Source organism: Nerophis ophidion, linkage group LG18 (assembly GCF_033978795.1).
Source record: "Nerophis ophidion isolate RoL-2023_Sa linkage group LG18, RoL_Noph_v1.0, whole genome shotgun sequence".
NCBI lineage: Eukaryota > Metazoa > Chordata > Actinopteri > Syngnathiformes > Syngnathidae > Nerophis > Nerophis ophidion.
Genome location: NC_084628.1, coordinates 38274561 through 38301649, shown reverse-complemented (window position 1 = coordinate 38301649; position 27089 = coordinate 38274561). Strand labels below are relative to the sequence as shown.

Below are 27089 nucleotides of genomic sequence, written 5' to 3'. Positions count from 1 at the left end.
TCACCGCGTCACTGCACGTTGGTTGATTGCGTCACCGCGTCAAAAAATTGCGTCACATTCCACTATTCGGCCTTGTTTTTAACTCATTCCACCGAAGGCCGAATGTGGCTTTTTTTGCCATATTCGGCCGAATATATTCGGTTACCGATTAATCGGTGCATCCCTAGTTTTGATATGTTCATTTTGCTAGAATCCACGGGGTTCCTGCGTGTCTCCACAGACATTTGGAAATCAGACAAGTAGTTTCTGCGCAGTCATGCTACTAAGAGGAGCCAACAAAAGTGATGGCGGTGTAAGCGGTGTGGACTGTGGAGTGGCGCCTCAGCACGTCTCCTCATCCCTTCCAGGCCACTCGATGAAAGCTGGGACGCGATGTGTTTGTGGGCGGGCAACTGGACAAAATCCATTGCCAAGAGTGAGCGTTCTGCTGAGGCAGGTGCGCCGACCTTTCCGTCGTCTGATAATAACGCTCGGCAGCGTGCCTGCGCCGGGCAGGGCGGCGCTCCGGAGGAGTGTGGGTGGTCGCCACATCCTGTTATGATCAAGCGAAGATGCTTTAATGTCGTTTTTGTCCGATACGCTTCAATCGCCACTTACTTGGGAAGCAATGCCTCGGACTTCCTGACGCCACGGTCCTTTTGCTGTGTCCTCAGGTGCCCACGGAGTGAGAGAAGAGCCTCGGTTTGTGACGGCCCGCGCCGGAGAGAGCGTGATCCTGGGGTGCGACGTGTCCCCTCCCCTGGATGGCCAGCAGCCCCCCTACGTGGTGGAGTGGTTCAAGTTCGGAGTGCCTATTCCTTTCTTCATCAACTTCCGCTTCTACCCTCCCCATGTGGACCCGGAGTACACTGGTAAGCAAATGATAATGACACGAAGAAAATGGGGGGCGAGTCCGATTTGGAGCCGCTTCGCTGCTAAATTACGGCCCAAGTGGCGACCGAACTGCGGTATTTTTAGTCTGAATACCAGTACAGGGTTCGAATTTAAGTGCCGTGACCGCCCTCGAAATTTGCAGTAAGCCCTAAAAACTTGACCAACATTTGCGGCAAGAACATGCCGTGACCGCCCTTGACTTTTTACCTAGTACCAACCTCGTCACGTCCGTTGTTTCCTGAGCAAGACACTTCACCCTTGCTCCTGATGGGTGCTGGTTAGCGCCTTGCATGGCAGCTCCCTCCATCAGTGTGTGAATGGGTGAATGTGGAAGCAGTGTCAAAGCGCTTTGAGTACCTTGAAGGTAGAAAAGACCTATACAAGTACAACCCATTTACCATTTACCGCCGGAGAGAGCGTGATCCTGGGGTGCGACGTGTCCCCTCCCCTGGATGGCCAGCAGCCCCCCTACGTGGTGGAGTGGTTCAAGTTCGGAGTGCCTATTCCCTTCTTCATCAACTTCCGCTTCTACCCTCCCCATGTGGACCCGGAGTACACTGGTAAGCAAATGATAATGACACGAAGAAAATGGGAGGCGAGTCCGATTTGGAGCTGCTTCGCTCCTAAATTACGGCCCAAGTGGCGACCGAACTGCGGTATTTTTAGTCTGAATACCAGTACAGGGTTCGAATTTAAGTGCCGTGACCGCCCTCGAAATCTGCAGTAAGCCCTAAAAACTTGACCAACATTTGCGGCAAGAACATGCCGTGACCGCCCTTGACTTTTTACCTAGTACCAACCTCGTCACGTCCGTTGTTTCCTGAGCAAGACACTTCACCCTTGCTCCTGATGGGTCCTGGTTAGCGCCTTAATTGGCAGCTCCCTCCATCAGTGTGTGAATGTGTGTGTGAATGGGTGAATGTGGAAGCAGTGTTAAAGCGCTTTGAGTACCTTGAAGGTAGAAAAGCCCTATACAAGTACAACCCATTTACCGCCGGAGAGAGCGTGATCCTGGGGTGCGACGTGTCCCCTCCCCTAGATGGCCAGCAGCCCCCCTACGTGGTGGAGTGGTTCAAGTTCGGAGTGCCTTTTCCCTTCTTCATCAACTTCCGCTTCTACCCTCCCCATGTGGACCCGGAGTACACTGGTAAGCAAATGATAATGACACGAAGAAAATGGGGGGCGAGTCCGATTTGGAGCCGCTTCGTTCCTAAATTACGGCCCAAGTGGCGACCGAACTGCGGTATTTTTAGTCTGAATACCAGTACAGGGTTCGAATTTAAGTGCCGTGACCGCCCTCGAAATCTCCAGTAAGCCCTAGAAACTTGACCAACATTTGCGGCAAGAACATGCCGTGACCGCCCTTGACTTTTTGCCTAGTGCCAACCTCGTCACGTCCGTTGTGTCCTGAGCAAGGCACTTCACCCTTGCTCCTGATGGGTGCTGGTTAGCGCCTTACATGGCAGCTCCCTCCATCAGTGTGTGAATGTGTGTGTGAATGTGGAAGCAGTTTCAATGCGCTTTGAGTACCTTGAAGGTAGAAAAGCCCTATACAAGTACAACCCATTTACCATTTACCGCCGGAGAGAGCGTGATCCTGGGGTGCGACGTGTCCCCTCCCCTGGATGGCCAGCAGCCCCCCTACGTGGTGGAGTGGTTCAAGTTCGGAGTGCCTATTCCCTTCTTCATCAACTTCCGCTTCTACCCTCCCCATGTGGACCCGGAGTACACTGGTAAGCAAATGATAATGACACGAAGAAAATGGGAGGCGAGTTCGATTTGGAGCTGCTTCGCTCCTAAATTACGGCCCAAGTGGCGACCGAACTGCGGTATATTTAGTCTGAATACCAGTACAGGGTTCGAATTTAAGTGCCGTGACCGCCCTCGAAATCTGCAGTAAGCCCTAAAAACTTGACCAACATTTGCGGCAAGAACATGCCGTGACCGCCCTTAACTTTTTACCTAGTACCAACCTCGTCACGTCCGTTGTTTCCTGAGCAAGACACTTCACCCTTGCTCCTGATGGGTGCTGGTTAGCGCCTTGCATGGCAGCTCCCTCCATCAGTGTGTGAATGTGTGTGTGAATGGGTGAATGTGGAAGCAGTGTCAAAGCGCTTTGAGTACCTTGAAGGTAGAAAAGCGCTATACAAGTACAACCCATTTACTTGTTAATGGACTAGGGATGTAACGGTAAACGGTATATTGATAATTCCGATCAAATTCCAGACGGTTACTAACACCGTTTAGTTTTTATTACCAAAAAAAACGTCATTTATTGATGCATTTTAGGCAAAACGAAGTCGGACTTGCGTCGTTTGGCTTGATAATCATGGTGGACTAGCTACACGGACTTTGCTCAAATTTTCCCTTGTAGTAAACGGAGCATAGCGATTGGTTTGACGTCATTCTACCTCCGCTTCCTGGTGTCCGGTTAAGAGCGGACCGCTGTGTTTAGATGGAGACAGGTGTGGACAATATTGGAGACAAACGCACTTGTCCCCACATAAAAAGTACACAGTGACGGAGAAAACTTTTTTACGTTGCTTTCATTTTCTCAATACGGCGTCCATCAGCTGCTGTAACAGAGTTAATGACGTGAGGAAACATGCAGTTGTCACAACTTGTTTGTAAAGTCTTTAGTTTGTTTACTGGGATGTTCACTCGTCTCTTATTTAATTGCAAACTTTATCAGTGGTCAAATAACATCAATACAAACTGAAGTGTTTTGTCATCTCATCGAATTGAATGCAGGCAGTGAAAATTGTGTATTCGATGTGCGAGTTGTCACTCTTTATTTTTGTATGGTCAAACTGTTGCTGGAGAAGAACAAAGCTTGTTTATTAGACTTCATCTTCATTAGCCAAACTGCTTTGAGTTTAACAGTGATATCAAAAAGGTAAACGCCATGTTTTTTTCTACGTCACAAAGGTACTACTGTGTGAGGATATTAAGTGAGCTCAAATATACCTACAAACGAGGCATAATGATAGCCTAAATAGCATGTTAGCATTGATTAGCTTGCAGTCATGCACTGACCAAATATGGCTGATTAGCAGCCCAACAAGTCAATAACGTCAACAAAACGCACCTTTTGTGCATTCACGCACAGTATAAAACGTTTGGTGGACAGAATGAAACAAAGGAGTGGAAGATTTGACATGTAAACACACTGTTGCATCACAGTCCACATTAAGGTGGGTTCAAGAACCGCCGAAATTAGCAGAACAAAACGATTGTGTCATCAGTGAAGCATACTCACTGTGGTAGTTCTAACAATTGGGAAGGTGTGTGTCATGGTTGTCCTCAAAAAACATAGTAAAACAAACAAACAAATATTTCCCCATCTTTTTCCGGTTTCAATCCTTTTTTTTTTTTTTTTTTTTTTTACAAACCCTGTTTCCATATGAGTTGGGAAATTGTGTTAGATGTAAATATAAACAGAATACAATGATTTGCAAATCATTTTCAACCCATATTCAGTTGAATATGCTACAAAGACAACATATTTGATGTTCAAACTCATAAACATTGCAAATAATCAATAACTTTAGAATTTGATGCCAGAAACACGTGACAAAGAAGTTAGGAAAGGTGGTAATAAATACTGATAAAGTTGAGGAATGCTCATCAAACACTTATATGGAACATCCCACAGGTGTGCAGGCTAATTGGGAACAGGTGGGTGCCATGATTGGGTATAAAAGCAGCTTCCATGAAATGCTAAGTAATTCACAACAAGGATGGGGCGAGGGTCACCACTTTGTAATCGAACAGTTTTAGAACAACATTTCTCAACGAGCTATTGCAAGGAATTTAGGGATTTTACCATCTACGGTCCATAAAATCATCAAAAAGTTCAGAGAATCTGGAGAAATCACTGCACGTAAGCGATGATATTACGGACTTTTGATCCCTCAGGCGGTACTGCATCAAAAACCGACATCAGTGTGTAAAGGATATCACCACATGGCCTTAGGAACACTTCATAAAACCACTGTCAGTAACTATAGTTGGTTGCTACATCTGTAAGTGCAAGTTAAAACTCTACTATGCAAAGCCAAACCCATTTATCAACAATATCCTGAAACGCCGCCGGCTTGGACTGATGCAAAGTGGGAAGGTGTTCTGTGGTCTGATGAGTCCACATTTCAAATTATATTTGGAAATAGAGGACGTGGTGTCCTCAAGAACAAAGAGGAAAATAACCATTCGGATTGTTATGGGAGCAAAGTTCAAAAGCCAGCATCTGTGATGGTATGGGGGTGTATTAGTGCCCAAGGCATGGGTAACTTACACATCTGTGAAGGCACCATTAATGCTGAAAGGTCCATACAGGTTTTGAAGCAACATATGTTGTCATCCAAGCAACGTTATCATGGACGCCCCTGCTTATTTCAGCAAGACAAGTGTTACATCAGCGTGGCTTCGTAAAAAAAGAGTGCGGGTACTTTCCTGGCCCGCCCGCAGTCCAGACCTGTCTCCCATGGAAAATGTGTGGCGCATTATGAAGCCTAAAATAAGACAGCGGAGACCCCGGACTGTTGAACGACTGAAGCTCCACATAAAACAAGAATGGGAAAGAATTCCACTTTCAAAGCTTCAACAATTAGTTTCCTCAGTTCCCACACGTTTATTGAGTGTTAAAAGAAAATTTGATGTAACACAGTGGTGAACATGCCCTTTCCCAACTACTTTGGCACGTGTTGCAGCCATGAAATTCTAAGTTAATTATTTGCAAAATAAAATAAAGTTTATGAGTTTGAACATCAAATATATTTTCTTTGAAGTGCATTCAACTGAATATGGGTTGAAAAGGATTTGCAAATCATTGTATTCTGTTTATATTTACATCTAACACAATTTCCCAACTCATATGGAAACGGGGTTTGTGAAAAGGGCGGCACTAAAGAGCCACGTGCGACCCCCCCCCGCTTTAGCCATACCACGCTGAGCAGCCTGGACCGAGACTTGAGTGCGCCTGTTCTTTGATGCGTGACTCACAAAGGTGATTGAAAGAGAAAGTTATGCCTATTAGATGCATTACACAAGGCATGAATCACATCGTAACCTTAAAGAAAAATCCTCCTCCACTCATTTAGTCAATATTTTAGCACGTTGCCTTCACGCCGGCTCTGAACAGCAGGAAATTGCTTCCTCCGATGATGTGTGTGTGTGTGTGTGTGTGTGTGTGTGTGTGTGTGTGTGTGTGTTCTTGTATTTCCACCCTTCTTGAGACATCAAAGAGGAAAAGTTCCGTCCATATGAGGACCGGTGAACAAGTTAGGACCGAAATCATGGTCCCAATACGAAAAAACCATTGCATCTAATAGAGAGCCAAATATTAGAGTCCGTGAACATTGCTCCAAAGTCTGGATTTGTTGTTGATTCAGTGTGCGAACAAAAGGAAACATTGACAGGTGCAAAGGCAGCAATGTATGATGAAAGAAGACTTCCCTGTTCATCCCCGAAAAAATCCGCCAGGTGAACAGTTGAGTTTATGATTTCCTGGTGATGACGTAAGACAACCATTATGTGAGCATAGGATGAACAAATACACTCCGGTACTAACACTATGGTTGCCATTAACAGTTAGCTTCTACAGCTGGGTTGCCCAAAGTGTGGCACAGGAGCCATCTGTAGTCCGTGACTTCTTTGTCATCGGCCTTTTAAGCACATTAAAAAAAACTAAATATAAGAGAATGTCTCATTTGCACCCCTGGTGGTAAAATCTATCAAAATGAGGGTGGTCCCAAAAAGGAGGGATTTTTCAAATTGACAGTGGGTCGGTTTTAAAAGTGCTCCCCCTCTGGTCAACATATGAAATACAAGTGTGTGTAAGAAATTGAGATGCGCACCCTTTGGCCAACATATGAAATAACAAGTGTGTGTAAGAAATTGAAATGCGCCCCCTTTGGCCAACATATGAAATAAGTGTGTGTAAGACATTGAGATGCGCCCACTTTGGCCAAAATTAATAAAAAATAAATACAAATTTGTATAGAGACATAATGTAATAATTTGAAGTCAATAATGAAGATTAACATCCAATTACAAACAAAAAATAAATAAATACAAATTGACTAAAAGCAGTCTTTTTCTCACAATGTGTCGACTATTTTATTATTAAATTGGATACGACTTCTCATATTCTTTCTGTTTCTGTAATATTGCAATATTTTCTTGTAAAATTATTACTTTTTAATGTAAAATTGGTGACATTTGTCAAACAAAATCAGACTTTTATCACAATATTGCCATTTTTTGGTCCTTGTAAAATAGCGACATATTTTGAGTAGAATTATGAACTTTGTCATAATTTTGCCGAGTAAAATTCCGATCATTTTTATAATATCGGCAACATTTTTTAGTGTTCTTATAAAATTGTGACTTTTGTTGAGTAAAAATTGGACTCGTTTCATAAAATTGCCAAAATTTTAAGCTTTTCTTGTAAAATTGCGACTGTTATTTAGTAAAATTCCAACTTTCATCAAAAATACTACATATATGTTCAGTTTTTCCTGTCAAATTTTGACTTGCGTTGAGTAAAATTAGTTTTTCTTGTGAAATTGTGACTTCTGTCGAGTAAAATTTGGACTTGTTTCATAAAATTGCCCAAATTTTAAGCTTTTCTTGTAACATTATAAAATTGTGACTTTTGTCGAGTAAAATTTGGATTCTTTTCATAAAATTGCCAAAATTGGAAGCTTTTCTTGTAAAATTGCGACTTTTATTGAGTAGAATTCCAACTTTCATCATAATATTGCACAATTGTTCAGTTTTTCTCATAAAGTATTGACTTGCGTTGAGTCAATTGACGGTTTTTCTTGTCAAATTGTGACTTTTGTCAAGTAAAATTGAACCTTTTCATAAAATTGCCAAAATTCTAAGATTTTCTTCTAAAATCGCGACTGTAGAATTCCAAGTTATATCATAATATTGCACAGATGTTCAGATTTTCCTGTAAAATTTTGATTTGCGTTGAGTAAAATGACAGTTTTTCTTGTGAAATTGTGACTTTTGTCGAGTTAAATTTGGATTCTTTTCATAAAGTTGCCCGAATTTGAAGCTTTTCTTGTAAAATTGCAACTTTTATTGAGTAGAAATCCAACTTTCATCATAATATTGCACTATTGTTCAGTTTTTCTCGTAAAATTTTGACTTGCGTTTAGTCAATTGACGGTTTTTCTTGTTAAATTGTGACTTTTGTTGAGTGAAATCGGGATTCTTTTCATAAAATTGCCAAAATTCTAAGCTTTTCTTGTAAAATTGCGACTTATTTAGTAGAATTCCAACTTTCATCATAATATTGCACAGATGTTCAGTTTTTCCTGTCAAATTTTGACTTGAGTCTAGTAAAATAACAGTTTCTCTTGAGAATTTGTGACTTGTCGAGTAAAATTTGGACTGTTTTCATAAAATTTCCCAAATTTTAAGCTTTTCTTGTAAAATTGTGACTTTTATTGAGTAAAATTCAAACTTTCATCATAATATTGCACAATTGTTCAGTTTTTCTCGTAAAATTTTGACTTGCGTTGAGTCAATTGACGTTTTTTCTTGTTAAATTGTGATTTTTGTTGAGTGAAATCGGGATTCTTTTCATAAAATTGCCAAAATTCAAAGCTTTTCTTGTAAAATTGCGACTTATTGAGTAGAATTCCAACTTTCATCATAATATTGCACAGATGTTCAGTTTTTCATGTCAAATTTTGACTTGAGTCTAGTAAAATAACAGTTTGTCTTGAGAAATTGTGACTTGTCTAGTAAAATTTGGACTGTTTTCATAAAATTTCCCAAATTTTAAGCTTTTCTTGTAACATCATAAAATCATAAATTTTGTCGAGTTAAATTTGGACTCTTTTCATAAAATTGCCCAAATTTATAGCTTTTCTTGTAAAATTGCAACTGTTATTGAGTAGAATTCCAACTTTCATCATAATATTGCACAGATGTTCAGTTTTTCCTGTCAAATTTTGACTTGCGTTGAGTCAATTGACGTTTTTTCTTGTTAAATTGTGATTTTTGTTGAGTGAAATCGGGATTCTTTTCATAAAATTGCCAAAATTCAAAGCTTTTCTTGTAAAATTGCGACTTATTGAGTAGAATTACAACTTTCATCATAATATTGCACAGATGTTCAGTTTTTCATGTCAAATTTTGACTTGAGTCTAGTAAAATAACAGTTTGTCTTGAGAAATTGTGACTTGTCGAGTAAAATTTGGACTGTTTTTATAAAATTTCCCAAATTTTAAGCTTTTCTTGTAACATCATAAAATCATAAATTTTGTCGAGTTAAATTTGGACTCTTTTCATAAAATTGCCCAAATTTATAGCTTTTCTTGTAAAATTGCAACTGTTATTGAGTAGAAATCCAACTTTCATCATAATATTGTACAATTGTTCAGTTTTTCTCGTAAAATTTTGACTTGCGTTTAGTCAATTGACGGTTTTTCTTATTAAATTGTGACTTTTGTTGCGTGAAATCGCAATTCTTTTCATAAAATTGCCAAAATTCTAAGCTTTTCTTGTAAAATTGCGACTGTTATTGAGTAGAATTCCAACTTTCATCATAATATTGCACAGATGTTCAGATTTTCCTGTAAAATTTTGATTTGCGTTGAGTAAAATGACAATTTTTCTTGTGAAATTGTAACTTTTGTCAAGTAAAATTTGGACTCTTTTCATAAAATTGCCAAATCTTGAAGCTTTTCTTGTAAAATTGTGACTTTTATTGAGTAAAATTCCAACTTTCATCATAATATTGCACAATTGTTCAGTTTTTCTCGTAAAATTTTGACTTGCGTTGAGTCAATTGACGCTTTTTCACGTTAAATTGTGATTTTTGTTGAGTGAAATCGGGATTCTTTTCATAAAATTGCCAAAATTCAAAGCTGTTCTTGTAAAATTGCGACTTATTGAGTAGAATTCCAACTTTCATCATAATATTGCACAGATGTTCAGTTTTTAATGTCAAATTTTGACTTGAGTCTAGTAAAATAACAGTTTGTCTTGAGAAATTGTGACTTGTCGAGTAAAATTTGGACTGTTTTCATAAAATTTCCCAAATTTTAAGCTTTTCTTGTAACAACATAAAGTCATGACTTTTGTCGAGTTAAATTTGGACTCTTTTCATAAAGTTGCCCAAATTTGAAGCTTTTCTTGTAAAATTGAGACTGTTATTTAGTAGAATTCCAACTTTCATCATAATATTGCACAGATGTTCAGTTTTTCTTGTCAAATTTTGACTTGCGTTTAGTCAATTGACGTTTTTTCTTGTTAAATTGTGACTTTTGTTGAGTGAAATCGGGATTCTTTTCATAAAATTGCCAAAATTCTAAGCTTTTCTTGTAAAATTGCGACTGTTATTTATAGAATTCCAACTTTCATCATAATATTGCACAATTGTTCAGTTTTTCATGTCAAATTTTGACTTCAGTCTAGTAAAATAACAGTTTGTCTTGAGAAATTGTGACTTGTCGAGTAAAATTTGGACTGTTTTCATAAAATTTCCCAAATTTTAAGCTTTTCTTGTAACATCATAAAGTTATGACTTTTGTCGAGTTAAATTTGGACTCTTTTCATAAAGTTGCCCGAATTTGAAGCTTTTCTTGTAAAATTGCAACTTTTATTGAGTAGAAATCCAACTTCCATCATAATATTGTACAATTGTTCAGTTTTTCTCGTAAAATTTTGACTTGCGTTTAGTCAATTGACGTTTTTTCTTCTTAAATTGTGATTTTTGTTGAGTGAAATCGGGATTCTTTTCATAAAATTGCCAAAATTCTAAGCTTTTCTTTTAAAATTGCGACTGTTATTGAGTAGAATTCCAACTTTCATCATAATATTGCACAGATGTTCAGTTTTTCATGTCAAATTTTGACTTGGGTTCAGTAAAATGACAGTTTGTCTTGAGAAATTGTGACTTGTCGGGTAAAATGTTGACTCTTTTCATAAAATTTCCCAAATTTTAAGCTTTTCTTGTAACATCATAAAGTTATGACTTTTGTCGAGTTAAATTTGGACTCTTTTCATAAAATTGCCCAAATTTATAGCTTTTCTTGTAAAATTGCAACTGTTATTGAGTAGAAATCCAACTTTCCATCATAATATTGCACAATTGTTCAGTTTTTCTCGTAAAATTTTGACTTGCGTTTAGTCAGTTGACGGTTTTTCTTATTAAATTGTGACTTTTGTTGAGTGAAATCGCAATTCTTTTCATAAAATTGCCAAAATTCTAAGCTTTTCTTGTAAAATTGAGACTGTTATTGAGTAGAATTCCAACTTTCATCATAATATTGCACAGATGTTCAGATTTTCCTGTAAAATTTTGATTTGCGTTGAGTAAAATGACAATTTTTCTTGTGAAATTGTAACTTTTGTCAAGTAAAATTTGGACTCTTTTCATAAAATTGCCAAATCTTGAAGCTTTTCTTGTAAAATTGTGACTTTTATTGAGTAAAATTCCAACTTTCATCATAATATTGCACAGATGTTCAGTTTTTCATGTCAAATTTTGACTTGAGTCTAGTAAAATAACAGTTTGTCTTGAGAAATTGTGACTTGTCGAGTAAAATTTGGACTGTTTTCATAAAATTTCCCAAATTTTAAGCTTTTCTTGTAACATAATAAAGTTATGACTTTTGTCGAGTTAAATTTGGACTCTTTTCATAAAGTTGCCAGAATTTGAAGCTTTTCTTGTAAAATTGCAACTTTTATTGAGTAGAAATCCAACTTTCCATCGTAATATTGCACAATTGTTCAGTTTTTCTCGTAAAATTTTGACTTGCGTTTAGTCAATTGACGGTTTTTCTTGTTAAATTGTGACTTTTGTTGAGTGAAATCGGGATTCTTTTCATAAAATTGCCAAAATTCAAAGCTTTTCTTGTAAAATTGCGACTGTTATTTAGTAGAATTCCAACTTTCATCATAATATTGCACAGATGTTCAGTTTTTCATTTCAAATTTTGACTTGAGTCTAGTAAAATAACAGTTTGTCTTGAGAAATTGTGACTTGTCGAATAAAATTTGGACTGTTTTCATAAAATTTCCCAAATTTTAAGCTTTTCTTGTAACATCATAAAGTTATGACTTTTGTCGAGTTAAATTTGGACTCTTTTCATAAAGTTGCCCGAATTTGAAGCTTTTCTTGTAAAATTGCAACTTTTATTGAGTAGAAATCCAACTTCCATCATAATATTGTACAATTGTTCAGTTTTTCTCGTAAAATTTTGACTTGCGTTGAGTCAATTGACGGTTTTTCTTGTTAAATTGTGACTTTTGTTGAGTGAAATCGGGATTCTTTTCATAAAATTGCCCAAATTTGAAGCTTTTCTTGTTAAATTGCGACTGTTATTGAGTAGAATTCCAACTTTCATCATAATATTGCACAGATGTTCAGATTTTCCTGTAAAATTTTGATTTGCGTTGAGTAAAATGACAATTTTTCTTGGGAAATTGTAACTTTTGTCAAGTAAAATTTGGACTCTTTTCATAAAATTGCCAAATTTTGAAGCTTTTCTTGTAAAATTGCGACTTTTATTTAGTAGAATTCCAACTTTCATCATAATATTGCACAGATGTTCAGTTTTTCCTGTCAAATTTTGACTTGCGTTGAGTCAATTGACGGTTTTTCTCGTTAAATTGTGACTTTTGTTGAGTGAAATCGGGACTCTTTTCATAAAATTGCCCAAATTTGAAGCTTTTCTTGTTAAATTGCGACTGTTATTGAGCAAAATTCCAACTTCCATCATAATATTGCAGAATTGTTCAGTTTTTCTTGTCAAATTTTGACTTCTGTTGAGTAAAATGACAACTTTAATTATAATACCATCAAAATTCTAAGTTTTTCTTGGGAAATTGTGACATTTTTCTTTCCAAAATTCAAACAAATTTTCCACAAGGTTTTTTATATTTGCATAGTATCTATACATTATCAATGTTGTTAATACACATCTTTATACATCTAGAAAGAGCGCTCCTAAAGAGGTAGGCATTTTTCAGCAGTATTAAGAAGGTAACAAATACAAGTGTGTGTGTGTGTGTGTGTGTGTGTGTGTGTGTGTGTGTGTTTGTGCGAGACAAGATAGCAAGCTGTCGAAATGGGGTCATCTTTATCCCCTCCTGTTTGCGCCTCTATAGCGAGTACAAAACCTCATCCCCGACTGTTAATGTGCTGTCAAACAAAGGCAAAGGGTTTTTCAGGGCCTATGTTCTAAATTTGAAAAGAACACTTGACAGGCGACTAGGATCCGCCGGTTGAGGATTGTCCCTTAGTTATTTTGAACTCGTGCACAGTCGAGGGCATCCCTCCCATTGCTCAGCGTGGTGGTGGTGGTCCCTGTCATTGTTTACTTGACCCACAGCAGGTGTGCAAACTGGACTTTTCAAACAGCATCAGTGTCCACTTTGCCATGTGGCCTCACACTTGCTGCTCAAGTGTTCCCTTTGGACTGTCTCATCTCATTCCGGGCTGCACCTAACTATCATTTCTTGAATCGATTGTACAATCCCCGTTTCCATATGAGTTGGGAAATTGTGTTAGATGTAAATATAAACAGAATACATCCCTCAGACGGCACTGTATTAAAATCCGACATCAATTTCTAAAGGATATCACCACATGGCTCAGAAATACACTTCAGAAAACCACTGTCACTGAATACAGGTCGTCGCTACATCTGTAAGTGCAAGTTAAAACTCTACTATGCAAAGCGAAAGCCATTTATCAACAACATCCAGAAACGCCGCCGGCTTCTCTCGGCCCGAGCTCATCTAAGATGGACTGATGCAAAGTGGAAAAGTGTTCTGTGGTCTGACGAGTCCACATTTCAAATTGTTTTTGGAAATATTCGACATCCTGTCATCCGGACCAAAGGGGAAGCGAACCATCCAGACTGTTATCGACGCAAAGTTCAAAAGCCATTATCTGGAATAGTATGGGGATGCATTAGTGCCCAAGACATAGCTAACTTGCACATCTGTGAAGGCACCATTAATGCTGAAAGGTACATACAGGTTTTGGAGCAACATATGCTGCCATCTAAGCGCCGTCTTTTTCATGGACGCCCCTGCTTATTACAGCCAGACAATGCAAAGCCACTTTCAGCATGTGTTACAACAGGGTGGCTTTGTAAATAAAAGAGTGCGGGTACTTTCCTGGCCTGTTTCCCATTGAAAATGTGTGGCGCATTATGAAGCGTAAAATACGACAGCGGAGACCCCGGACTGTTGAACGACTGAAGCTCTACATAAAACAAGAATGGGAAAGAATTCCACTGTCAAAGCTTCAACAATTAGATTCCTCAGTTCTCAAACGTTTATTGAGTGTTGTTAAAAGAAAAGGTGATGTAACACAGTGGTGAACATGCCCTTTCCCAACTACTTTGGCACGTGTTGCAGCCATGAAATTCTAAGTTAATTATTATTTGCAACGAAAAAAAATAAAGTTTATCAGTTTGAACATCAAATATGTTGTCTTTGTAGTGCATTCAACTGAATATGGGTTGAAAAGGATTTGCAAATCATTGTATTCTGTTTATATTTACATTTAACACAATTTCCCAATTCATATGGAAACAGGGATTGTATCATTTCTTGAATCAATTGTATCGATTACCGTATTTTCCGGACCATAGGACGCACCGGATAATACGGCGCTAGTCAGGTCTAATTTTATACAAAAGGCATATCGGATTATAAGGCGCATTATTAAAAGGATCATTTATTAGTATTTTTGTCTGAATATAGAAGACTTCCTTATGGTCTACATCAGTGTGTTTCAACCTTTTTTGAGCCAAGGCACATTTTTTGCTTGGTGTGCAATTCAAAAGTGGTGCAGACCGCTTTTACCATAGAGACGATCATTTTCTGCACATTCACGATATCATGCTCCTACCTGTGGGGGACGTGTTGAAGCAGCTCATCTATAACCCGTAAAACCTTTTCTGAATCACAATCTAAAACAGTGTTTTTTAACCTTTTTTGAGCGAAGGCAGATCTTTTAAGTTGAAAAATCCCAGAGGCACACCACCTGCAGAAATCATAAACTCTGTTGACAGTAAAAAGTCGTTGTCGCAATTGTTGGATATGACTTTACAGCATAACCAAGCATGCATGACTGTAGCTCTTGTCTCAAAGTAGGTGTACTGTCACCACCTGTCACATCACACCCTGACTTATTTGCACTTTTTTGCTGTTTTCCTGTGTGTAGTGTTTTACTTCTTGTCTTGCGCTCCTATTTTGGTGGCTTTTTCTCTTTTTTTGGTATTTTCAAGTCTTTCTTTAAACAATATTTCCCACATCTTCGTTGTTTTAACAATCAAGACTATTTCAGTTGTTTTTATTCTTCTTTGGTGGGGGACATTGTTGATCGTCACGTCATGTACGGATGTACATTGTGGACGCCGTCTTTGCTCCACAGTAAGTCTTTGCTGTCGTCCAGCGTTCTGTTTTTGTTTATTTTGTAGCCAGTTCAGTTTTTGTTTTGTTCTGCATAGCCTTCCCTAACTTTCATTGCCTTTTCTTAAGGGCACTCACCTTTTGTTTATTTTTTTGTTTAAGGGTTAGGCACCTTTTTACCTGCACACTGCCTCCCGCTCTTTCCGACATCTACAAAGCAATTAGCTACCGGCTGCCACCTACTGATATGGAAGAGTATTACACGGTTACTCTGCCGCGCTTTAGAAAGCACCGACACTCAACAACAACAACACATAATTTGCAGACTATAATTACTGGTTTGCAAAAAATATTTTTAACCCAAATAGGTTTCAATGATTGATTGAAACTTGTATTAGTAGATTGCACAGTACAGTACATATTCCGTACAATTGACCACTAAATGGTAACATCCCAATAAGTTTTCAACTTGTTTAAGTCGGAGTCCACGTTAATCAGTTCATGGTAGGTGAAATTAGATCATCTCCCACGGCACACCGGACTGTATCTCACGGTACACTAGTGTGCCGCGGCACAGTGGTTGAACAACACTGCACTAGGCCAGTGTTTTTCATTCTTTTTTGAGCCAAGGCGCATTTTTTTCGTTGAAAATATGCGGAGGCACACCACCAGCAGAAATCAATAAAAACAAAACTCAGGTGACAGTAGTAAGTCGCAATTGTTGGATATGACTTTAAAGCATAACCAAGCATGCATGACTATAGTTCTTGTCTCAAAGTAGGTGTACTGTCACCACCTGTCACATCACACCCTGACTTATTTGCACTTTTTTGCTGTTTTCCTGTGTGTAGTGTTTTACTTCTGGTCTTGCGCTCCTATTTTTTTTGGTATTTTCCTGTAGCAGTTTCATGTCTTTCTTTGAGCGATATTTCCCGCATCTGCTTTGTTTTAGCAATCAAGAATATTGCAGTTGTTTTTATCCTTCTTTGTGGGGACATTATTGATCGTCATGTCATGTTCGGATGTACATTGTGGACGCCGTCTTTACTCCACAGTAAGTCTTTGCTGTCGTCCAGCATCCTGTTTTTGTTTACATTGCAGCCAGTTCAGTTTTAGTTTCGTTCTGCCTAGCCTTCCCTAAGCTTCAATGTCATGATCCGTGGTCCGGATCATGTTTTGTTTAGTTATGTTTTGTCAGTTTTGGACTCCTTTAGTTCCTGTTTGTGCACCTCCTGAGTTTAGTCACCATGGTTACTCATGATTTCCACCTGCCTCTTATATTGGGGACACACCTGTGTCTAACCAAGAGACTACTATTTAAGTCTGCCTTTGTTGATCACTCGTTCTGGCTTCATTGTTTGCGTCACATATTTGCCAAGTGAGTTTAGTTCCATGTTCTAGTCTGTGCTAAGATGTAGCCTTAGCTTCCGGTGCGATCGGCACCTTTTTCCGTCCGTTTGTTTTCTGTTTTGTACCTGTTTGTGTTCAATTACGATTAAATTATGTCGTTACCTGCAAGTTCTATCCGGAGTCGTCCTCTTGCTTCCTGGGACAACAATCCCCGCACTCACCTTTTTGTTTATTTTTGGTTTAGTCATTAGACACCTTTTTACCTGCACATTGCCTCCCGCTGTTTCCGACATCTACAAAGCTTTTTTTTCAACTCTAAATTGTGGCCTCCACCTCCAGTGAGACGTGCTGTTTTCTTGTCAACAAACGGTCTATTATTCACTTTTTCCGTTCTCTAACACAGTGTTTTTCAACCTTTTTTGAGCCAAAGCACATTTTTTTCCGTTAGAAAAATTCCTAGGCACAACACTGGCGGAAAACATTTAAAACATTTTTTACTCAGCAGCCGATATTGACAGTAAAAAATTGTTCTCTCAAGTGTTGGATATGACTTTAAAGCCCTGACTTATTTGGACTATTTTGCTGTTTTCCTGTGTGTAATGTTTCCTATTTTGTTGTTGATTGTCACATCATGTACGGATGTACTTTGTGGACGCCGTCTGTTGCTCCACAGTAAGTCTTTGCTGTCGTCCAGCATTCTGTTTTTATTTACTTTACAGCCACTTCAGTTTTAGTTCCGTTTTACATATCTATACCTAAGCTTCAATGCCTTTTCTTCGCGGCATTCGCCTTTCAATTATTTTTGGTTTACGCATTAGACACCTTTTTACCTGCACGCTGCCTCCCGCTGTTTCCGACATCTACAAAGCTTTTTTTTCAACTCTAAATTGTGGCCTCCACCTCCAGTGAGACGTGCTGTTTTCTTGTCAACCAACGGTCTATTATTCACTTTTTCCGTTCTCTAATACAGTGTCTTTCAACCATTTTTGTGCCAAGGCACATTTTTTTTTCATTAGAAAAATCCCTAGGCACAACACTGGCGGAAAACATTTAAAAAATGTTTTACTCAGCAGCCGATATTGACAGTAAAAAGTCGTTCTCTCAAGTGTTGGATATGACTTTAAAGCCCTGACTTATTTGGACTATTTTGCTGTTTTCCTGTGTGTAATGTTTCCTATTTTGTTGTTGATTGTCACATAGTGTACGGATGTACTTTGTGGACGCCGTCTGCTGCTCCACATTAAGTCTTTGCTGTCGTCCAGCATTCTGTTTTTGTTTACTTTACAGCCACTTCAGTTTTAGTTCCGTTTTACATATCTATACCTAAGCTTCAATGCCTTATCTTCGCGGCATTCGCCTTTCAATTATTTTTGGTTTACGCATTAGACACATTTTTACCTGCACGCTGCCTCCCACTGTTTCCGACATCTACAAAGCTTTTTTTTCAACTCTAAATTGTGGCCTCCACCTCCAGTGAGACGTGCTGTTTTCTTGTCAACCAACGGTCTATTATTCACTTTTTCCGTTCTCTAACACAGTGTTTTTCAACCTTTTTTGTGCCAAGGCACATTTTTTTTCATTAGAAAAATCCCTAGGCACAACACTGTCGGAAAACATTTAAAACATTTTTTACTCAGCAGCCGATAATGACAGTAAAAAATAGTTCTCTCAAGTGTTGGATATGACTTTAAAGCCCTGACTTATTTGGACTATTTTGCTGTTTTTCTGTGTGTAATGTTTCCTATTTTGTTGTTGATTGTCACATCATGTACTTTGTGGACGCCGTCTGCTGCTCCACATTAAGTCTTTGCTGTCGTCCAGCATTCGGTTTTTGTTTACTTTACAGCCACTTCAATTTTAGTTCCGTTTTACATATCTATACCTAAGCTTCAATGCCTTTTCTTAGTGGCATTCGCCTTTCAATTATTTTTGGTTTACGCATTAGACACCTTTTTACCTGCACGCTGCCTCCCGCTGTTTCCGACATCTACAAAGCTTTTTTTTCAACTCTAAATTGTGGCCTCCACCTCCAGTGAGACGTGCTGTTTTCTTGTCAACCAACGGTCTAATATTCACTTTTTCCGTTCTCTAACACAGTGTTTTTCAACTTTTTTTGAGCCAAGGCACATTTTTTTTCATTAGAAAAATCCCTTGGCACAACACTGGCGGAAAACATTTAAAACATTTTTTACTCAGCAGCCGATATTGACAGTAAAAAGTCGTTCTCTCAAGTGTTGGATATGACTTTAAAGCCCTGACTTATTTGGACTATTTTGCTGTTTTTCTGTGTGTAATGTTTCCTATTTTGTTGTTGATTGTCACATAGTGTACGGATGTACTTTGTGGACGCCGTCTGCTGCTCCACAGTAAGTCTTTGCTGTCGTCCAGCATTCTGTTTTTGTTTACTTTACAGCCACTTCAGTTTTAGTTCCGTTCTGCAAATCTATACCTAAGCATCAATGCCTTTTCTTAGCGGCACTGGCCTTTCGTTTATTTTTGGTGTACCCATCAGACACATTTTTACCTGAACACTGCCTCCCGCTGTCGTCTGCATATTGTGATCCCGACAAACCATGTTGCCGACATCTGCAAAGTAATTAGCTACCTGCTAGCTGGGGCAGCATAGCTCGGTTGGTAGAGTGGCCGTGCCAGCAACTTGAGGGTTCCAGGTTCGATTCCCGCTTCCGCCATCCTAGTCACTGCCCGCTGTGTCCTTGGGCAGGACACTTTACCCACCTGCTCCCAGTGGCACCCACACTGGTTTATATGTAACTTAGATATTGGCTTTCATTATGTAAAGCGCTTTGATTCACTAGAGAAAAGCGCTATATAAATATAATCCACTTCACTTCACTGCTGCCACCTACTGATGTGGAAGAGTATTACACGGTGACTCTGGTTTGCGAAAAAAAAATATTCTGAACCCTTTTAGCTGAGATGACATCATCTCCCACCCCCTGCAACCTAAAAAGGGACAAGCGGTAGAAAATGGATGGATGGATGGACATCCTCTCCCGCAGCACAGTGGTTGAAAAACACTGCTCTACCTAATCTTGACTCAATGTGCTTTTTATATGGCAACCTCCTTGCAAACGCCAGCGCTTACTCCATAAACGCCATCGTAACTTGCCAGCTTTACAGATGCCCAAGTCCGCTCTGCAGGGGGACATAGTAAGAGCTATTTTTCTTTTTACGAGACACCGCACCGAGTGGTTAATTAAGGCATGGAGTCTGTGAAAGTGCAGACTATAATACAAACCCCGTTTCCATATGAGTTGGGAAATTGTGTTAGATGTAAATATAAACAGAATACAATGATTTGAAAATCCAAATAATAATTAACTTAGAAATTCATGGCTGCAACACATGCCAAAGTAGTTGGGAAAGGGCATGTTCACCACTGTGTTACATCACCTTTTCTTTTAACAACACTCAATAAACGTTTGGGAACTGAGGAAACTAATTGTTGAAGCTTTGAAAGTGAAATTCTTTCCCATTCTTGTTTTATGTAGAGCTTCAGTCGTTCAACAGTCCGGGGTCTCCGCTGTCGTATTTTACGCTTCATAATGCGTCACACATTTTCCATGGGAGACAAGTCTGGACTGCAGGCGAACGAAGCCACCCTGTTGTAACACGTGCTGAATGTGGCTTTGCATTGTCTTGGTGAAATAAGCAGGGGGGTCCATGAAAAAGACGGCACTTAGATGGCAGCATATGTTGTTCCAAAACCTGTATGTACCTTTCAGCATAAATGGTGCCTTCACAGATGTGTAAGATACCCATGCCTTGGGCACTAATGCACCCCCATACCATCACAGATGCTGGCTTTTGAACTTTGCATCAATAACAGTCTGGATGGTCCGGATGACACGATGTCGAATATTCCCAAAAACAATTTGAAATGTGGACTCGTCAGACCACAGAACACTTTTCCACTTTGCATCAGTCCATCTTAGATGATCTCGGGCCCAGAGAAGCCGGCGGCGTTTCTGGATGTTGTTGATAAATGGCTTTCACTTTGCATAGAAGAGCTTTAACTTGCACTTACAGATGTAGCGACCAACTGTATTTAGTGACAGTGGTTTTCAGAAGTGTTCCTGAGCCCATGTGGTGATATCCTTTAGAGATTGATGTCGGTTTTTGATACAGTGCCGTCTGAGGGATCGAAGGTCACGGTCATTTAATGTTGGTTTCTGGCCATTCTGCTTACGTGGAGTAATTTTTCCAGATTTTCTGAACCTTTTGATGAAATTATAGATTGTAAATGTTGAAATCCCTAAATTTTTTGCAATTGCACTTTGATTATTGTTATCAAATATGTTGTTTTTGTAGCATATTCAACTAAATATGAGTTCAAAAGGATTTGCAAATCATTGTATTCTGTTTATATTTACATCTAACACAATTTCCCAACTCATATGGAAACGGGGTTTGTACTTAACAACACACCATCATGTGTTCATGTCTTTTCTTATAAGTGCATTAGAGCTGCATGTAGTTTAATTTCTTCGTGCCGAATGATGTATCCGTCCTTCATTATTGCGCCGGTTGGTCCCTCGGCTATATGGAAATTACGGCATTTAAAAACATCTATTTTTGTGCCCGGATCAATAATTCAGCCGTGCAGCTTGTGAGATTTTAGCAGCGGATTCTCCGGCTTCGGGACAAGCTGCTGGCTTTAGAAAATTATATTCCTTTTAACAACAGCATTCTGATTTTTATATGTGCGGGATGTAGATGGCAAATTTGTTTTTTTTTCAAGCAGAATGTAAGATTATTTGGGTAAATATTAGGGGTGTGGGAAAAAAATCGATTCGAATACGAATTTAATCAAATACGTTGTGCGAATCAGAATCGATTCTCTTTTTTTTTTTAAATAATTTTTTTTATTTATTTTTTTGTTTTAATCCAGGGGTCGGGAACCTTTTTGGCAGAGAGAGCCAAGAAGCCAAATATTTTTAAAATGTATTTCCGTAAGAGCTATATAATATTTTTTTTAACACTGAACACAACTCAACGCGTGCATTTTCAAGTAAGACCAACATTTCTAGAGTATAATAGGTCTCTTATTCTTTGGAATAACATTGTTATTCTGAAGCTAACTGTGGAGGGGGCGTGGCCTGATGGCCTGCAGCGAAGCGGGGTGTTGCCAGGGCCGACCTCGAAATCAGCGACAGGTACATAGATGGCCCAGCTGGGCCTTGTTTTCTAATCACCTGTCACTCTGTTTATAAGCAGCAGCCAGGAGAGAGCAAGAACGAAAGAGAAAAAGACAAACACTGGAAAGCAACTAAGAGACTTATTGAAAAATAAAAAAATATTGTAACCCTGGAACAGGCTCTCATGTCAGTGCCTGGTGGTCTGAAGAACCCCCAAGAGGGCGAGCCCCACACAAACCAATAATAAATAAATGACTTCTTACCATTAACGCAACTTCTTGAACATAAAAATGCATGAGAATGTTTTATATTTTGAACGTTATTTTTGATTACAAGTGGAATTATTCATTATTTATCGTGCTGAGCAATGTCAGCTCAGATATATCCGAGAGCCAGATGCGGTCATCAAAAGAGCCACATCTGGCTCTAGAGCCCTAGGTTCCCTACGCCTGTTTTAATCAATCCAACAAACCACTACACAGCAACACCATAACATCCATCCATCCATCCATTTTCCACCGCTTATTCCCTTTAGGGTGGCGGGGGGCGCTGGTGCCTATCTCAGCTACAATCGGGCGGAAGGCGGTGTACACCCTGGATAAGTCGCTATCTTCTAGCAGGGCCACAATACCATAACAATGCAATCATTCCAAAACCGAACCTGACCCAGCAACACTCAGAACTGCAATAAACAGAGCAATTGAGAGGAGACACAAACACCACACAAAACAAACCAAAAGTAGTGAAACAAAAATGGATATTATCAACAACAGTATCAATATTAGTTATAATTTCAGCATAGCAGTGATTAAAAATCCCTCATTGACATTATCATTAGACATTTATAAAAAATAAAAATAAAAGAACAATAGTGTCACAGTGGCTTACACTTGCATGGCATCTCATAAGCTTGACAACACACTGTGTCCAATGATTTCACAAAGATAAAATAAGTTTTTTGGTTCGTTTAATAGTTAAAACAAATTTACATTATTGCAATCAGTTGATAAAATATTGTCCTTTACAATTATAAAAGCTTTTTTACAAAAATATACTAAAAGCGCTATACAAGTACAACCCATTTATCATTTATTTATCATTTACTCTGCTAGCATGTCAGCAGACTGGGGTAGATCCTGCTGAAATCCTATGTATTGAATGAATACAGAATCCCTTTGAATCGGAAAAATATCGTTTTTGAATCGAGAATCGAATTTAATCGAAAAAAATCGATATATTATCGAATCGTGACCCCAAGGATCGATATTGAATCGAATCGTGGGACACCCAAAGATTTGCAGCCCTAGTAAATATTAGGGATGCACCGAAATGAAAATTTGTGGCCGGAGCCGAATAAAATTTAAACGCTTGGCCGAATACCGAATAATGAATGCAGTTTTTCACAATTCTTTTAATATTGCATAAATAGCCTAGAATAAATATTTAGACATGTTTTTTCAAATAAAGTATTTTTTTATTGAATATTGACATTTTTTAATATTCCAGTAGTCTTTGCTTTTCAAAAAAAGCACAGTTTTTAATTTCTATTAGGCCTTCAAACAAAACATGCATTCAAAAAAAAAAATAAAATGCATTAAAGGGACGGCGTGGAGCAGTGGGAGAGTGGCCGTGCGCAACCCAAGGGTCACTGGTTCAAATCCCACCTAGAACCAACCTCGTTACGTCCGTTGTGTCCTGAGCAAGACACTTCACCCTTGCTCCTGATGGGTGCTGGTTGGCGCCTTGCATGGCAGCTCCCTCCATCAGTGTGTGAATGCGTGTGTGAATGGGTAAATGTGGAAGTAGTGTCAAAGCGCTTTGAGTACCTTGAAGGTAGAAAAGCGCTATACAAGTACAACCCATTTATCATTTATTTAAAGTGGATAAACCCACAACAAATGAATTATTGTCCTTTTGGCAAAAGTCTGCTTAGCCACAGTAGATATGCTAATAATGTAAACAGAAGGCTCAAGTAAATCTCAATTAAGTGTGTGCTTGTAACCTCATACACTTATACAGGTAGCCTACACAACAGGCTAATAATGTCAACAGAGGCCCCACTAAATCTCAATAAGTGTGTGCTTGTAACCTCATACACTTATACAGGTACACAACATATCCCAACGTCACCGCGTCACTGCACGTTGGTTGATTGCGTCACCGCGTCAAAAAATTGCATCACACGCCACTATTCGGCCTTGTTTTTAACTCATTCCACCGAAGGCCGAATGTCGCTTTTTTTGCCATATTCGGCCGAATATATTCGGTTACCGATTAATCGGTGCATCCCTAAAAAATATACAACAACATGTGTATGCTTACTTCTTATTCTACATTACCTAAAACCAGTGAATTTGTCTATTTAATTGAATAAACTGCAAAAACAAGATATTTCATGTTCACACTGAGAAACTTAATTTTTTTTAGCAAATAATCAGGAACTTTTCAAAAAAAGTTGTATTTTTACCACTGTGTTACATGGCCTTTCCTTTCAACAACATTCGGGAACTGAGGAGACACATTCTTGAAGCTTTTTCAGGTGGAATTCTTTCCCGTTTTTGCTTGATGTACAGCTGAAGTTGTTCAACAGTCCAGGGTCTCCGTTGTAGTATTTTAGGGTTCATAATGCGCCACACATTTTCAATGGGAGACATGTCTGGACTACAGGCAGGCCAGTCTAGTACCCGCACTTTTTTACTATGAAGTATGCTGTTGTAATATGTGGCTTGGCATTGTCATGCTGAAATAAGCAGGGGCGTCCATGATAACGTTGCTTGGAGGGCGACATATGTCTTTGGTCCATGTAACATTCTCATTTCTGAACTGCACCACAGATCTGTTAATGCCTCTTTGGTCCTCTTAACGTTAACATTTACAAACCGCACCACAGTTCACTTACTGTGTCTTTGGTCCATTTAATGTTCACATTTCTGAACTGCACCAGAGTTCACTTGCTGTGTCTCTAGTCCATGTAACATTTACTATTTCAAACCGCACCATATTTCCTTTGCTGTGTCTTTGGTCTACTTCACATTCACATTTCCGAACCGCACCAGAGTTCACTTGCTGTTGTTTTTGGTTCATGTAACGTTCATATTTCTGAACTGCACCAGACTGCACAAAGTTCATTGGTCTGCATAACGTTAGCATTTCTGAACCGCACCAGAATTAATTTACTGTGTCTTTGGTCCATGTAACGGTCCCGTATCTGAACCGCACCAGAGTTCACTTACTGTGTCTTTGGTCCATGTAACGGTCCCGTATCTGAACCGCACCAGAGTTCACTTACTGTGTCTTTGGTCCATGTAACGGTCCAGTATCTGAACCGCACCAGAGTTCACTTACTGTGTCTTTGGTCCATGTAACGGTCACGTATCTGAACCGCACCAGAGTTCACTTACTGTGTCTTTGGTCCATGTAACGGTCCCGTATCTGAACCGCACCAGAGTTCACTTACTGTGTCTTTGGTCCATGTAACGTTCACATTTCTGAACCGCGCCATAGTTCACTTACTGTGTCTTTGGTCCATGTAACGGTTACATATCTGAACCGCACCAGAGTTCACTTACTGTGTCTTTGGTCCATGTAACGTTCACATTTCCGAACCGCGCCATAGTTCACTTACTGTGTCTTTGGTCCATGTAACGGTTACGTATCTGAACCGCACCAGAGTTCACTTACTGTGTCTTTGGTCCATGTAACGTTCACATTTCCAAACCGCACCAGAGTTCACTTACTGTGTCTTTGGTCCATGTAACGTTCACATTTCCGAACTGCACCATAGTTCACTTACTGTGTCTTAGGTCCATGTAACGGTCCCGTATCTGAACCGCACCAGAGTTCTTTCACTGTGTCTTTGGTCCATTAAACGTTCACATTTCCGAACCGCACCAGAATTAATTTACTGTGTCTTTGGTCCATGTAACGGTCACGTATCTGAACCGCACCAGAGTTCACTTACTGTGTCTTTGGTCCATGTAACGTTCACATTTTTGAACCGCACCATACTTCACTTACTGTGTCTTTGGTCCATGTGACGGTCCCGTATCTGAACCGCACCAGAGTTCACTTACTGTGTCTTTGGTCCATGTAACGTTCACATTTCCGAACCGCACCATAGTTCACTTACTGTGTCTTAGGTCCATGTAACAGTCCCGTATCTGAACCGCACCAGAGTTCTTTCACTGTGTCTTTGGTCCATGTAACGTTCACATTTCCAAACTGCACCAGAGTTCACTTACTGTGTCTTTGGTCCATGTAATGTTCACATTTCCGAACCGCACCATAGTTCACTTGCTGTGTCTTTGGTCCATGTAACGGTCACGTATCTTAACCGCACCAGAGTTCACTTACTGGTGTCTTTGGTCCATGTAACGTTCACATCTCCGAACCTCACCATAGTTCACTTACTGTGTCTTTGGTCCATGTAACGTTCACATTTCCGAACCGCACCATAGTTCACTTACTGTGTCTTTGGTCCATGTGACGGTCCCGTATCTGAACCGCACCAGAGTTCACTTACTTTGTCTTTGGTCCATGTAACGTTCACATTTCCGAACCGCGCCATAGTTCACTTACTGTGTCTTAGGTCCATGTAACGGTCCCGTATCTGAACCGCACCAGAGTTCTTTCACTGTGTCTTTGGTCCAATAAACGTTCACATTTCCGAACCGCACCAGAATTAATTTACTGTGTCTTTGGTCCATGTAACGGTCACGTATCTGAACCGCACCAGAGTTCACTTACTGTGTCTTTGGTCCATGTAACGTTCACATTTCCGAACTGCACCATACTTCACTTACTGTATCTTTGGTCCATGTAACGGTCCCGTATCTGAACCGCACCAGTGTTCTTTCACTGTGTCTTTGGTCCATTTAAGCTAAATATTTCCGAACCGCACCAGAGTTCACTTACTTTGTCTTCGGTCCATGTAACGGTCCCGTATCTGAACCGCACCATAGTTCACCTACTGTGTCTTTGGTCCATGTAACGGTCACGTATCTGAACCGCACCATAGTTCACTTACTGTGTCTTTGGTCCGTGTAACGGTCACGTATCTGAACCGCACCAGAGTTCACTTACTGTGTCTTTGGTCCATGTAACGTTCACATTTCCAAACCGCACCATACTTCACTTACTGTGTCTTTGGTCCATGTAACGGTCCCGTATCTGAACCGCACCAGAGTTCACCTACTGTGTCTTTGATCCATGTAACGTTCACATTTCCGAACCGCACCATAGTTCACTTACTGTGTCTTTGGTCCGTGTAACGGTCACGTATCTGAACCGCACCAGAGTTCACTTACTGTGTCT

The 27089-nt window shown here is 39.5% G+C and overlaps 1 protein-coding gene across 2 annotated transcripts in view; it reads left to right on the top strand.

Annotated features, from left to right (window-relative positions):
* Positions 1 to 27089, top strand: part of igsf9ba (immunoglobulin superfamily, member 9Ba) — a 226255-nt gene that overhangs the window by 54524 nt on the left and 144642 nt on the right. For both annotated transcript variants that reach the window (XM_061878079.1, XM_061878080.1), the window contains exon 2: positions 654 to 851. In XM_061878079.1, the coding sequence (XP_061734063.1) occupies positions 654 to 851 (198 nt within the window). The remainder of the gene's footprint in view (positions 1 to 653; positions 852 to 27089) is intronic.